The sequence below is a fragment of the Magnolia sinica genome, chromosome 17 (assembly GCF_029962835.1).
Source record: "Magnolia sinica isolate HGM2019 chromosome 17, MsV1, whole genome shotgun sequence".
Classification (NCBI taxonomy): Eukaryota; Viridiplantae; Streptophyta; class Magnoliopsida; order Magnoliales; family Magnoliaceae; genus Magnolia; species Magnolia sinica.
This window is the reverse complement of record NC_080589.1, coordinates 71,103,098-71,117,769: the sequence shown is the minus strand read 5'-3', so window position 1 is coordinate 71,117,769 and position 14,672 is coordinate 71,103,098. Positions and strand designations below refer to the sequence as shown.

Genomic DNA, 14,672 nt, shown 5'->3' with positions numbered 1-14,672 from the left:
TCCCTTTTCGAAGGGCTAACTACCTTGGTGCGAAGCCACATCGATCCCGATTCACCCCCATCCTCCATCATATTTTTTTTTCCATCTTCCCCCACCATCCGTACTTCGAATTCGTTCTTTTGTTGCATCAGATTTCTTCATTACAGCAAGTTTCCAGATTTCAGCCCGCAAGCGAGCTGAAACTTCGGCGGAGGACCACGCACAAACCATATATTGGATCGAGCTGAGATTTGGGGGTTTTGGAGACCATCCCTGGCAGACCAAGGCAAGGTGGCCTTTTTCTGAATAGTGGGCCTCACACACATGCGGCCGGGATCACACGCACGTCCGTCTGGGCCATTGTTGTTGTCCACACGCGGGATCGTCTTTTGGCTCGGGTTTTTATCCTCTTTTATACTCTCATAGCCGTTTTTCATGAATCTTATCCCTAGATTACGTTTTCCCTAAGTTATTTGCCAATTTTCTTACCCCAGGGGTTCCCCGAATTAGAATTTTTGAATCCCTTGGATTAGGGACTGATTACTTTGCATGCGTGGATGATTATTTCTTATCTTTGAGTATCGTTTGGTTCATAATTTTTATTGATTCAGCCCTATCATGTGTAAGCCTGGACCCGCATAGATTCTCCTTAATTGAATGTTTGGACTTTCATGTAGGATATGGAATTTGTGTAATTGTTTCTAAACTAACGTGATCTTAAGCCTGAAATCTCGCATATCATATTTAATTTTCATGTCCTGCATCAAATTTGGTATCAGAGCCTAGGGTTCTTGTAGGGGAATTCACCACATATTTAGGGTTTAGTTTGTTTGAGTCATTCATGCATCCAGTCCATCATATATAGCTGCTATAAAACCGTAGTCCTTGATATATATAGCTGAATTTTCATAACGGTGTGTAGTCTCCTTCATATAGTCTCGTAGGGTCATTTATTTTTTAGACGCATATAGTCGTCATAGAAAGTCCTTAGGTTGAGTTAGCCAGTGTATGCCCACACGTACGGGTCATGGTTTTGGCTTGCACCCTATACTAAACATGGAGTAACTGCTAAAGTCAATGAACAAGTTGTCCCAGCAAATCGAGTATTTGGGTAAGTGCTATGAACAATATATAGACCAACGCTTTGATCAATTTGATGCGCGCATTACCCAACTAAAGGCCTCCACCAGGACAAATCCCAGCATTGGGATAGATGTCCAATCTCAGGCAGGTGGCCAGGAGGATAGACTAATGAATGGAGGTGGCCAAGGAATCAGTCATGGGCATACACCCGTGCACCCACCCCAACAGGGGCATCAAGACCACTATTTTGAGTGGCACAACACGTACGGCCTTATGGCTAGAGAGAGTGCCCCAGAGGCTAGTATAGAGTTACCCACTAAAGTCATTCCGGTAGTAAATGAGTTTCATGATATCTTTCCTGATGATCTACCGGATGAGTCTCCCCATAGAAGGGATATAGAGCACACCAGAACATGAGACACCGTGATACCTACAGCCGAGTTTGCGTTTAATAGTTCTGTCGATAGGTCCACAGGTCTCAGTCCTTATGAAGTCGTTACTGGTTATAAACCTGAGAAACCTATTAATCTTGTCCCTATATCATTGTCCCATTGGCCGTCAGAGCCTGCAGAGTCTTTTGTGGATCACGTTCATTCATGGCATCAAGAAATCAGGCAGAAGATCACTACTAGCAATGAACATTACAAATTTTCTACAGACCAGCATAAATATTTCAAAGAATTCAATATAAGGGACTCTGTGATGGTCCGCATCAGGCCCGAGCGGTATCCTCTGGGGGCCGTTCGTAAGTTACACGCGCGTAGTGCTAGACCCATCAAAATTATAAAACGAAACGGTTTCAATGCGTATGTGGCAAATCTTCCACTCTCCATAGGAATTAGTTCTACATTTAATGTGGAGGATCTAATTGCATTTCAAGAGGCCATTGATGCATTGTCTAGCTTTTCGCCTAACCATCCTGATTCATCAGACCTTTCCATTGATCCATTGCCCCCTCTCGACCCATTTTTCTAGCCTCTACCTCTCATACCCACCGGTCCCGACCCATTTTCTCAGCCTCTACCTCTCATACCTACCCGTCTCAACCCATTTTTTCAGCCTCTACCTCTCATGCCTATTCTTCCTGACATTTCTTCTCAGTCACTCCCTCCTATACCTAACCTTCACACACCCAGAAAGAAAATAGAGGATATCCTGGACCATCAGATAGTTTTAACGTCGGACAGCAAGTTTCAGAAGTACCTGGTCAAGTGAAAGTCACATCCAGCTTCAGACAGCACATGACTCACTGCGGAGGAGCTTCAGAGACTTGATCTTGACGTCCTGGAGTGGTTCAGGAGTTTTTTTTCGCCAATGGCGAAATCTTCGCAGCCAAGGAGAATTGATAGGGACATCTCGTGCATACGTGCACGCACGCCGCCTCACCTACGCATATACGCACGGAGTAGGAGGGCCCCACCATCGATCTCTCTCGATGACGACGTCCAGGGAGGGCCTCCTACCTAGAAGACGAAGTTTGGTTCAAAAGATTGGGCCCGATAATTAAGAAAAGCCTATCATGGGATCTCATGATCATGGCCTACTCGTCGGATTGATTTCATATTTTAGGTTTTGTTTATTGTTATTATTTAGAACATTGTGAACGCTTTAGATTTCTCTGTTTGGTTTTTATTTTAGTTTACTTCATCGCCAAGTAATAGGTTGCGCACATGGTGCGAGTTTTGGGGTATAGGATTTTTCCTATAAATAGGCACCCCTTGTAGTTCTTTTGATTCATTGAAGTTAATAAAAAAATTCCTGCTTTATTTTTCTGCTCTCTTCGTGAGTTGTGGAAGAATTCAAAAGTGGGTGCGAAGCCCTCCCTTTTCGAAGGGCTAACTACCGTGGTGCGAAGCCACATCGATCCCGATTCACCCCCATCCTCCATCATCTTTTTTTCCATCTTCCCCCACCATCCGTACTTCGAATTCGTCCTTTTGTTGCATCAGATTTCTTCATTACAGCAGGTTTCCAGATTTCGGCCCGCAGGCGAGCTGAAACTTCGGCGGAGCACCACGCACAAACCGTACATCGGATCGAGCTGAGATTTGGGGGTTTTGGAGACCATCCCTGGCCGACCAGGGCCAAGGTGGCCTTTTTCTGAATAGTGGGCCCCACACACGTGCGGCCGGGATCACACGCACGTCCGTCTGGCCATTGTTGTTGTCCACACGCGGGATCGTCTTTTGGCTCAGGTTTTTATCCTCTTTTATCCTCTCATAGCCGTTTTTCATGAATCCTAGCCCTAGATTACGTTTTCCCTAAGTTATTTGTCAATTTTCTTACCCTAGGGGTTCCCCGAATTGGAATTTCTGAATCCCTTGGATTAGGGACTGATTACTTTGCATGCGTGGATGATTATTTCTTATCTTTGAGTATCGTTTGGTTCATAATTTTTATTGATCCAGCCCTATCATGTGTAGGCCTGGACCCGCATAGATTCCCCTTAATTGAATGTTTGGACTTTCATGTGGGATATGGAATTTGTGTAATTGTTTCTGAACTAACGTGATCTTAAGCCTGAAATCTCGCATATCATATTTAATTTTCATGTCCTGTATCACACATGGGCGAGATAAAGATGAAGGCAAACTTGGTAGCCAACTGAGGATCCAAACCAGTCATGTCCAAATTGGACTGTGAGGTCCACAGATCCAATTAGATGACCAAAAATAAGAACCGATTGGACTACAGGGCCCACAAGTCCATCCAAAAGTCTTTTTAGGGTTTTCGTACCAGCCATAGCATTTGTTTGGGGTTCTCTACAACCACCACAGTCATTTACAGTGGTATAGATCGGAGTACTTACAAGTTACATCTATTTTTAAGCCTTTATTAGTTTCAAGTTCCTTTATTTGCAAGTAAGACTTGGCTTGAAATAGGAAAAGAAAGCTACAACCAGCACGAATAATCAACTTTTTCAAATTTAAATGGATGTTCTTTACAAGAAAGCCTGGACAAATAGGCCTAGAAATAGGAAAATGTGTATAAGCCATTTTATGTTATTTGTTTACTTGCAACAAGCTCCTGAAGTATTCTTTGTAACACAGAATCTTCTCGTTTATTGGCTACTACTAGCAAGAAGAAGGCTGTCTTGGATAATCATCCGCAGTCCATGATCAGGTTCTTTTTGCCAATATCCGTTAGTTGGGATTATTTTTCAGTTACCCTTGGAAAAGAAATATTTGAGCTTGCTTATCAATCTCGTAGCAGCTAAAGCTGGAATTTGCACTCCTAAGTGGAGCATATTCTACTACTTTCAATTTTGCGCGCGCGCGCGTGTGTGTGCGTGTGTGTGTGTGTGAGAGAGAGAGAGAGAGAGAGGTGATCTTGACAAAACCACTATAACAGTAAATAAAGATGGGGCTGACAAGATGAATATAGAATATAGAAGTGACTGTCTGGACAAGTGACACATTGAGCAGAAGGATCCCTGCAACTAAGCTACAAGCATGTGGGCCCCTACTAAAATGAATTTTTTTTTAAAAAAATCATTGTCTGTGACTCAGTTGTCCGAAGAAGTTGTCAGTGAATTGCCAATGCTTGGGGGAGGGGAGTGATTCATGAACCTTGGCGCCGGACTTCCCTGTGTGATAAAATTAATTGTTCAGTCTCAAGGTTTGAAGTTTGTTTTCCTTTGTGCTTAACAAAGCTGTTGCAGAGACTCTCTCTTTCGCAAGAGATGGTGAAGGAAGATCTTCTCTGCGTATTGGGATTCAATCCCCTTGACCAAAAAATCCTTTGGTGTTCCTTAACTCCTTGGTTATCTGTACAAAAGAAAAACAATGAAATGACTTTTAAGAATTACCTCGATTAAGTGGGTTGACCCGGATACACTCATAAATTCCAAATTATGCATTCCAAGCTGCTTCCGGTAGAGACCAATCAATAAATCCAACTTCTCACTTGCTATCTGAACAGCTATCTGACCTCTAGCTACCTGTAAAGAAACGGTTAACTTTTACAAAAGTTCAAAAAAGAAAGAACAAATGGGAAATAGGCTTGGAAACAAAGCAATCTGTGCATACTTCTGGGAACTGGCCATTAGAAGCAATGAATAAGTTCTGTAGATCCCCCTGAGTGGCAGCTTCCTTGTTCAATGCAGAGAGAAGTTTCACACCATGACTAGTTATTGTGGACGATGAGGCTGTCAAAATCAACCTTCTCAATAAGGAAGACTGCACAGTCTTCCCTGGCACTATCCAATCGTTGTCCTGATCTTCAATGTGAAGTTGCTGAAGTTGCTTTCCAGCAGACAGAATAGCATGAATGACCGAGATGAACTGTAGCATTCAATCATCCAAACTTTGAGCATTTGTAGAAAAGAGGGGCGCGTAATTGTTAACACCTAGTTGCCACGTTTGTGTCTATATATATATATATATATATATATATATATATATTCAATCTCTGTGACATCCAGGTAGGGCTGTTAAGGAGCCGGGCCTCGAGCTGTATTTTGAACTGTTTGAGCCAAGCCTATTCAAATTTTTGCAGTTGCTAGGCCCAAGCCCAGACCATTGACAGCCCTGTATCCTGGCATTGGTGGACCTAAGTAACACTGATCGATCCAACAGACAAATTTGATCAGCCTCCAACTATTAAGAGTAATAGACAATCCCTGAGGTTAGAAGTCCTGGTATCAGGACTTCCAGTGCTGTTGATTGTGTTAGGACTTAGGCATCAAATTTTTAGAGAAGGGGAAAGAATTGTTCCTCACTGAAAGCAGTAACTGTTTGGTCCTACTTCCACTAATTTTTCCTGGTGTTATTTGTTTCCTTTTCTGAAATACAAGTTCATTAGGACCGGATCAATTCAGGATCAAGGATCTAAATATTTTCTGATATGTATCATATTTCCCAATACATAGTAATTTTCTGATATGTTGGCAAAACATATTTTCAATACATATTGCCAAGAAGGCACTGAAATGGATTCAAATTCGCACCGATAAGGACAGTCTGTATCATCCCGCATGCACTAATACAAATTGGTTTTGGCCATCCAATATGTGCATGATACTGATATTTTAAACACTGTTGAGGTTGAACCACTAATTCATGTTCTTTTCAGTAATCACAATTCACATCAACTGAAGTTGTGGCATGCCAGAGACTGTCAACAAACATACTACCTATTTTTCTTTTCTTATCCCCTCAATTTTTTATTGATCTTTTTTATCACTAAAAAAGAAAAGGAAAAAAATAATAATAATAAAATAAAAGAAAGAAATAAAAGAAAAGAAAGGAAAACCTTGATTGGTTAATCTCATCTATTAACTCGATGTTCCAATTCCTTCCCTTTATTAACAAACTGGTTTCTTATCAAGAGAAAGACTCCCTTTCTCGGGAAGGAACAAGCAGACGCTATTCACAGAGGCATGCACAACTTAAATTGGAATGTACCTTCTAGAACAGGGGGGAAAAACATAGCTTAAATGTTAGGAACCAGCACTAGGTAGAATGACAAAATTCAATACAATAGATCTCACGCACGCGCACACTAAGTAGAATGACAAAATTCAATGCAATATCTAGGCACACACCATTGGTTGATGCCTGCATATGGTAAATGATTCAATTCAAATGCTTTCACCAAAACTATAGTGAAAATGTTCTCAGCAAATCATTTGTGGGTCCCACCATAATGTGTTGATGATATCCACTCCAACCATAAGACATGCAACCCCTTGTTGGGCATGGGCCAGATCTCTCACCATGCCACATCCCACACAAAAGTTCAAGCACTCAATCAAGGGGAATCGTATGTGGATCTAGGCCTACACAAACTAGGGCCAGATCAATCAAAATTATAGACCAAACAGCAATCAAAGGAGGGTAAATTCATCCACACGTGCACATAAATAATTCCCCCAATCCAAGGGATTCAGAAATTTCAATTCAGGGAACTCTAAGGTTGAAGAAAGCGCATAAAATTGGGAATTTGAATAATTTAGGGTTAGGTCTAGGGATTTTGGGTGAAAGAAAAGTGAAAGAGAGGAGAGATACGAACTAGAGAAGTATCACACGTGTGGACAGCAGCAATCGCCCAGACGCACGTGCGTGTGATCCCGGATGCACGTGTGTAGGACCCATTATTCAGAAAAAAACTAGCTTGGCCCTGGTCGGTCAAGGGTGGACTCCAAACCCCCAAATTTTTAGCTTGATCCGATGCACGGTTTGTGCGTGGTGCTCCGCATAAGTTTCAGCCCTCATGCAGGGCCAGATTCTGGAAATCTGTTGTAGAGAGAAAAACGGCTACTAATATTGATGGATTTGCATATAGAATGCTTGCATGCGAAGAGAAATATGGATGGTAGAAGGTTGGGGCGAATTGGAATAGGTGTGGCTTCGCACCACGGTAATCAGCCCTTCGAGGAAGGGAGGGTTTCACACCCAATTGAATCTTCACAACTCAGAAACTTAGAGGAGCAGAAAAATGCAGCAATTTTATTAATTTTCATTGAGAAAAAAATACTACAAGGGGTACCTATTTATAATAAAAGTGTATACTCCAAAACTCGCACCATGTGCGCACCCTATTATTTGGAGACGAAGTAATAAAAAATAATAACTAATCAAAGCAATCTAAATCGTCTATAATATTCCTAATAATAATAATAAGCAAAACCCAAAGTACTGGATTATCTCGAGTAGTGGGCCACGATCATGAGATCCCATGATGGGATTCACATGACGATCGGGTCCACTCCAAGGAACCCAAAACACAGTGCCCTAGCTAGGGGGTCCCCCTTGGACGTCGTCATCAATCCAGATCGGTGGTGGGGCCCTCCTTGCGTATGTGCATAGGGGGGCGTGCGTATACGCATGATGTCCCCATCATCGGTAGATACGCAAACATAATCAGCTCCCTATGCGCACATGCGTCTGTGTGTGAGGAGAGAGAGAGAGAGAGAGAGAGAGAGAGAGAGAGAGAGAGATGTTCAATATGAACAATTTCCTTTACACACTCTTTTGTGAGCCATTCACAGGGTCTTCCAATCTCAAAGATTGTTTTAGTAATCAACCATCCACTGCGGCCCATCATATAAATGGTTTGGGTCATTGCAAAATGGCCCCAAATCAAAGGACTACAGTCCCAAAGTATTTATAAAAAAAAAAATTAATAAAAGAAAAAAGTGATATGTTGGGATGTATTTTTGAGGGGCCCATATCAAATAATTTCATGGGTTTAAGTGATCTGCGCAAAATCCACCCCTCCCCCATCGTCTTGCCTATTAAAGGGAGCAGGCAAAATTCCAACTGTGGACTCACTGTAAATTACGTAAATACCCCCTTTAATTAGGCTATTAAAAAAACTTCCAATATCTTTGACTAATGCAAATTTTTAGACCTAATTATGTGAAATCTTTGCCCTCAGATAATCACATCATACAAAAATGAGAGTGTTTATTAACTTCAACCATTACGTTAAATAGTTAACAGTCCTTGTAGTTAACCAAGAAATTTTCAGGACAAAAAAATGGACATGAAAGGAGTAGCAGATTCACAAGATTTTTTTTTGAGTTTTTATTTTTTGAACTTAATTCACAAGATTTTCGTGGTGCCTTAAAATCATTGGCCACTTGTGGGGAGAAAAACATTGGGGCATGCTCGTTATTTGGGGGTTAACAATGACTGTAAAGAATGTCCGCATTGATCCATGAAATAACAAGAAACCCTACCAGGGTTTTACAGAAATAACCCAATAAATTTCCACAAAGAGCCCATTTCTTTAACACTAATAATTTGGATATTTCTCCAGGCCAATTTCATTTGAAGTGTTAGCAAATAACCAGCCATATTAACATGCATTGTCGAAGTAAGAAATATCGATAAAATGTAATATAAAAATACATCCGTATGTGATGTAAACAGATCATTCATTACCTCTACTGGTGTAGCTGTTCGATGGAAAATTCTTGTTATACCACGCTGAATGTCAGGCGACCTTCCCAGGGTGGTTAAAACTGAAGAAAGCAGATAATCAACCTCAGATTGAGTGATCGGACTACATGAACCTTCCTCATCAAGAATAACAACATCCTGTGAAACTCTACATGGCCCCATTGACTCCGCAATCTCGGAAACTGCATCGAGACGAGCAGATATCGAGTTTCTATCACATAAAGGGTGAGTCACCTGCATACAGAAGATCTCACACGTCAACCAGAAAATGGGGAAATTTTTTGACAGATTGACATGCAGGCACGCACATGCACACACACACATATATAGACATCTTACCCAGTGTCTAAGAAGCCTTGAGCCAAATGCTGTAAGTGTGTGATTCATAGACTGCAGTAAGGATCCATTCTCAGAACCATCAGAGTTGTTCTTCAGAACCTGAAAGATCCCATCAAGATAATCTTTAGCATAGAAGGAAGTCGAAAGGAATTCCACTAAATAATTGAAGAATTAAAATTTCAACACAGAATGTGAAGGAGTGGGTGCAAGCATCTAATGTATTTGTCTCCCATCAATTTCTCGTGTTGTGGTCAGAGTTGTAGAGGGTCTTTTGATTTTATTTTATTTTCTTTTCTTTTGTATTATTTGGCTCCAGCCTTTCTTAATAAAATGATAATCAACACAAGATATTACTACAGCAATACAAATTACCTCTAGTTGTTGAAGGGCATTGGCTGATAGGGTCATTTCAGCTTTGCTAGAAAAAGGCCGAAATGAAGCGCCCAAACACAATATCCTTTCAAAACCAAACTGCTTAAGGTAACGAATGGTTAAGGCCAGTGCCCGGACAGCTAATTCTGGCATGGCCATAATTCCCTGTGAACATCGTGAAATCAAGGTGAGATATGATGCCAAAGAGTAAACTTAAGAACCCTAAATCTGACCCTCCCAGAAGAGGAAAGGGGGATTAGACATGAGAGTTTATGAGCTAATCTAAATAAGTCCTACATCAGGAGCAAACTCGGCCAAGCTTACAGAAGCTATTAGCTTCTAAAGCTTCTAATGGAGGTTTTCTTGCAATTGATAAACAATAAAAGAGTATCTAGTGGAGATTTTGTCACAATGAGTGAAAACACCAAGACCGCCCATTAACAGAAGAGTTAATCTAACTAACAAGTATCTTATCAAAATCCATTCCATAAACAGAAAACTTATGCATGGCAACGTTAAGAATATCAAGATGTGAAGAAACCAACCCAGTGCATAGCAATTAGCATACCTCAATCCCAAGAAGATGCTTCTCCTCTTTTGAGGTTTCAGCATTTTGGCTGTGAGGTTCTAGCTTCATAACATCTTCACTTATGTTCTCATATAAAGACATCACTTCAGCAAGTGCTCCACCATCTTTAAAGGAATCACCTGAAGCACGCTCAACTCGGACATTGGACGAAGGTCCAGCATAGGCCAATAGCAACTAACAAGAAACGTAGAATGGTTGAATTTTTATTTTTTTTTTCGCGGGGGGGGGGGGGGGTGGGGGGGTGATAATCATACTTGAAAAATAAAGCAATAAAATAGCAACAATGACAACAACAACAACAACGAGAAATGATCCTATGCAACTCATTTGCATCATATTATTGTGCAGCCATAAGTCTCAGGCTCGTGGCTAGTAGGATCCTCATTCTACACCATCCAGATGATAGGGCCCAGCATTGATATAATAATTGTAAGATACCAACGCAACATAGCTAAAAAGTCACACCAGTAGATTATTCTCACTTCCTCAAAGGCCAGCATTTGGATGGTTAAAATTTTAACCGTCAGCTTGCAACCCACACTTGGACTGTCAGGATCATCTGATTGGTGTTCTGGGAGGTAAGAGTGCCATGCCGTGCCAGATTGACGTCCGCCTCTTGATAGTTTAACCATTCGTGTGTACAATACATTTAACCATCGTGTGTACAACACAGGAAAATTGAACCATAATATGGAAGGAATGATTTTCATGGGATCATTCCCTAATAGAAAAATATGAAAAACAATGTCCATACATATAGCTTAATTATTTAGATCCAATATGGGTTATACACAGGGCCTCGGACTTCCATGCACTAGACAATCTACAAGACCACAACCATAAACATGACACACTATAAGATATGGACTGTTCATCTGGAGGGCCATAACACAGAAGGGCATGGTAAAAATCACCTTTTGGATGATCCAAACATCCAATCAGAGTTCTGTTCACCTAAAGTTGACCAAAACTCACTTTGCATTTAATGTTTCACTCATAGGCCACCAATCAGACAGGACCACACGTTCAGGGCAACTCTTGAATTATGACATCTCTACAGTGGGACGCACTTGGATGGCCAGGCACATGCATCTGCCATGTGAACCAATTATCAGTTCATCAGGAATTATATGATCCTAAACCTGAGGATATCCTTGAACATTTAGTCAGTACAACAGGACAAATGTTTGGCCTTCCTATCGAGTGTGGATTGTCATTGTATTAATTTCCTCAAGAATCTATTTGCACGCTGCGAATCAAGGGGTTGGGATTGTTCCACTGGAGAGATAACTAGGCACAATCCATCCACAGTGGGCTTGGGTATGGATCATGAACCTGTAGTTAAAGGGGAGGCAGACGCACATCTCAGGCATTTAGGCCACATGCTCATTTGAAAGCTAAGCAGGGCAGGGAGACCACCATAGCTGTGCGTTTAGGTGCAAATCTCGTAAGCATGCATGTAAACCGACAACAGATGGGAAGTGCCACTTATGGGAAACTCAAATGAGGTGTACTTTGGACATTCATAGTCATTCAGGCGAACCCCTCTAAGCACTTTCCCCCTCATGTCAGATCGTAATAAGGTTTCTACAATATTAGAATGACAATGAAATGTGTTCAATGGTCATTGACTCATGATCTCTACCTGATTCATTATAATGTTCAATGACTCATGATCACTGTCTGATTCATTTGAACGGTCAGTGACTCATGATCATTGCCTGATTTATTTGAATGCTATTGTTTTATGACTTGATTCTTTCAGTGGTTTTATAGAATCTGAATTGCATAATTGGAATTATTACTTGATTCATTGAAATGTTCGAGTAGATTTATTTATCTAATCATCATCATCATCATCATCATCAAAGCCTTATTCCAACTAAAGGGGTTGGCTATTTAAGTATCTAACATACAATATATATATATATATATAGATAGATATAGATATATAGATATTAAAAAACACTTCTATTTACTGACAATCAAAAATATTTTTAGAGCTAAAACTATTAAAAACATCAATATACATTTAAATGCATCATGAATGATATAAAACACATTAAAAAGTTTGAGCATGAACGTATGCAGGCATCGCCGGCAACTTTAGTCAGCCTCGACCAGAACCGGACTGGCTCAACCTGAAATTTTGGTTGGGTAGGGTTGGGTTGAGGTCAGGTCGGGTCGAGCCCAGGCTAGAAATGTCGGGTGGGCTCGGATTGAGGTCTCCGGCAAGCCAATCCAACCCGAACCCAACCTCATATTACTTATACAGTATAATTTGTTATATTTGATGTATGTATGGTATCTGATACAAAATTACTAATATAGTATAAGATACTAAACCCTTGGCCCAACCCAACCTGAGATGGATTGGAGATGAGGATATAATATGTTGGGTTGGGTACGAGTTGGGTAAGGCCACAGGTTAACCCAACTTGATATTGGGTTGGGCTCGGATTGACCATCAACTGGATCTAGCTGATTGAAGATCAGGCAAAAGAAATCATCTGATGGGACTGTGGGACCCATAAATTCAGTCGCGCAATGATTTCACCTATATATATATTGTGTGTGTGTGTATCAACGAGTGTTTTTGGCTTCAGTATAAATCCTAAACCCAAATACAGCCACACACTTGCACAAGAGTCACACAGATACAGTTTAGAGAAAGCTGATTTGAATTTTTTATCAGTAATCTGATTTTATTTTATTTTTTTGCAAGAACGAAAAGGAATAGAAGAGAGAAAAAAACGAGAAGGGAACACAAAAAGGGGCATTAACAGATATGAAGCCTGACGAAAATTTGAAGAAATAAAACTGCAAAACAGCAGCCCAAATAGTATTTATCTCCTGTCGATTATAAAGAGACTAGGCTTTGACGCTACAGATTGTGCAAGCTCATCTGCAGCACTATTTGCCTCCCTTCTGACCTGCAAAAATGACATAGGCTGACTGCTACTAATATCCCAAGTTTCTTCAATGAAGTGAGCAACTCTTCGGGGAAGAAGGCCCAATTTGATCAAGGAGGTATTTGATTGGAATTGGGATCTCTAGCAGCACTAAACGATCTTATATACTAACTGGTCGCATAAATTGCCAATTTATAATAATAATAAAAAATTTAAAAAAAAAAAAGAAGAAGTTGCTTAAATTGAAGGTTGCCAACCATATGGCATATCCAGCCCATGAGAAGGCATATAGAGATCACCAATCCGAATTGGATTCTTTAGTTGCTGTTTTAGTTTTCTTATTTAGAATATTTAATATTTTTATTAGTCATTTGAGTAGTATTAGCCCACTTCTAGTGGATCATTTGGAATTCAATCTTGAGTGGTTTTGCATGAAATAGAGATTTGTGTAAAAGATATAAATACAGCAATGTGTGCAGAGTAAAGAAGAAAATAAAGAAACTAGTGAAAAAGTCGAAATCCTAGATAGCCCTAGGGGCTCTCCAACCCTTATTTCACATATACAGTTTGTACATAAATCCTAGAATACCTCCTGATTGGACTGTGGGGATTGATCCTTTTATTGGGACCATCCGATTGCATTTGTGGGCCTCATAATCCAATCAGATGCCATCTTTGGCCTCAAAGATCAATCTGCTAGCAGTGGAGTCCACTTATGAACCCTTTCTTGCATCAATGTACTTCCTCCCTTACTCTTATCGATGCTGTTGTTTTCAAATGGCTTGATTTGTAAACAACATCAACAGGTCATTTCCACAGGAAATCCATCAAATCGGTAAAAAAGGAAAAAGAAGAGGGAAAAAACACCTTCTCTGTCTGTGCAGAAACTGGCTCCCCCAATAGAATCTCTGCAGGTGCCAAGCTCAAAACAACTGACTCAAGCACAGCTCTCGTCACCCCATCATTGAACTCCCCATACATAAACTCTCCTGTCGAAATCTCAACCCCAATTAGCCCAACCTTCACATCAAAATTGCACTCCACGCCACAATCCCTGTTCTCCACCAAAGCACCCTTCTCCACTACACAAACCAGATAATTCCCTCCATCTCCCCCTCCTCCCACCTCTTCAGCTGCTGCTTCCAGCGTTGCTCTCGTATACAATGCTGACAACCCCCGCGCAAAAGGGCCAGCCCGGTTTGACCCATGGGACTTGATTGTGGCTGTTTCAGTCTGTTTCACAACTCCAACCTTGTACCTGTTGGCCACGGCTATAACAAATAAATTTTATTTTATTTTTTGAAGGTTTACAATTACTGTAAATGGGCAATGGCAAATCACAACAGGCACTGCATAATTAGTATTGTGTTTATTGTCAGTAGGGTTGTGAGGGCATGAAATAGCTAGTGTGTGCCAAGCAGGAAATTTTTTTATAATTCCACAGTGCATAAATTTACGAAATTCTATGTAAGCGATGGCCATGCCCAAGAG

General features: G+C 40.8%; 1 protein-coding gene across 7 annotated transcripts in view; it reads right to left on the bottom strand.

The window, feature by feature from the left end:
- The window catches only part of LOC131231928 (DNA mismatch repair protein MSH3), a 31,120-nt gene that overhangs the window by 14,930 nt on the left and 1,518 nt on the right, over positions 1-14,672 (bottom strand). For 5 of the 7 annotated variants that reach the window (XR_009164570.1, XM_058228325.1, XM_058228326.1 and 2 more), the window contains exons 2-8: positions 14,049-14,439; positions 10,249-10,443; positions 9,681-9,845; positions 9,309-9,407; positions 8,952-9,203; positions 5,091-5,345; positions 4,871-5,002 (exon numbers count right to left, since the gene is read on the bottom strand). Coding sequence is in view for 6 of the 7 variants with exons in the window: in XM_058228325.1 (XP_058084308.1) it covers positions 4,871-5,002; positions 5,091-5,345; positions 8,952-9,203; positions 9,309-9,407; positions 9,681-9,845; positions 10,249-10,443; positions 14,049-14,439 (1,489 nt within the window). In the remaining variant the exon portion in view is untranslated. The remainder of the gene's footprint in view (positions 1-4,870; positions 5,003-5,090; positions 5,346-8,951; positions 9,204-9,308; positions 9,408-9,680; positions 9,846-10,248; positions 10,444-14,048; positions 14,440-14,672) is intronic. The other 2 variants (XM_058228324.1, XM_058228327.1) reach the window with 2 other exon arrangements.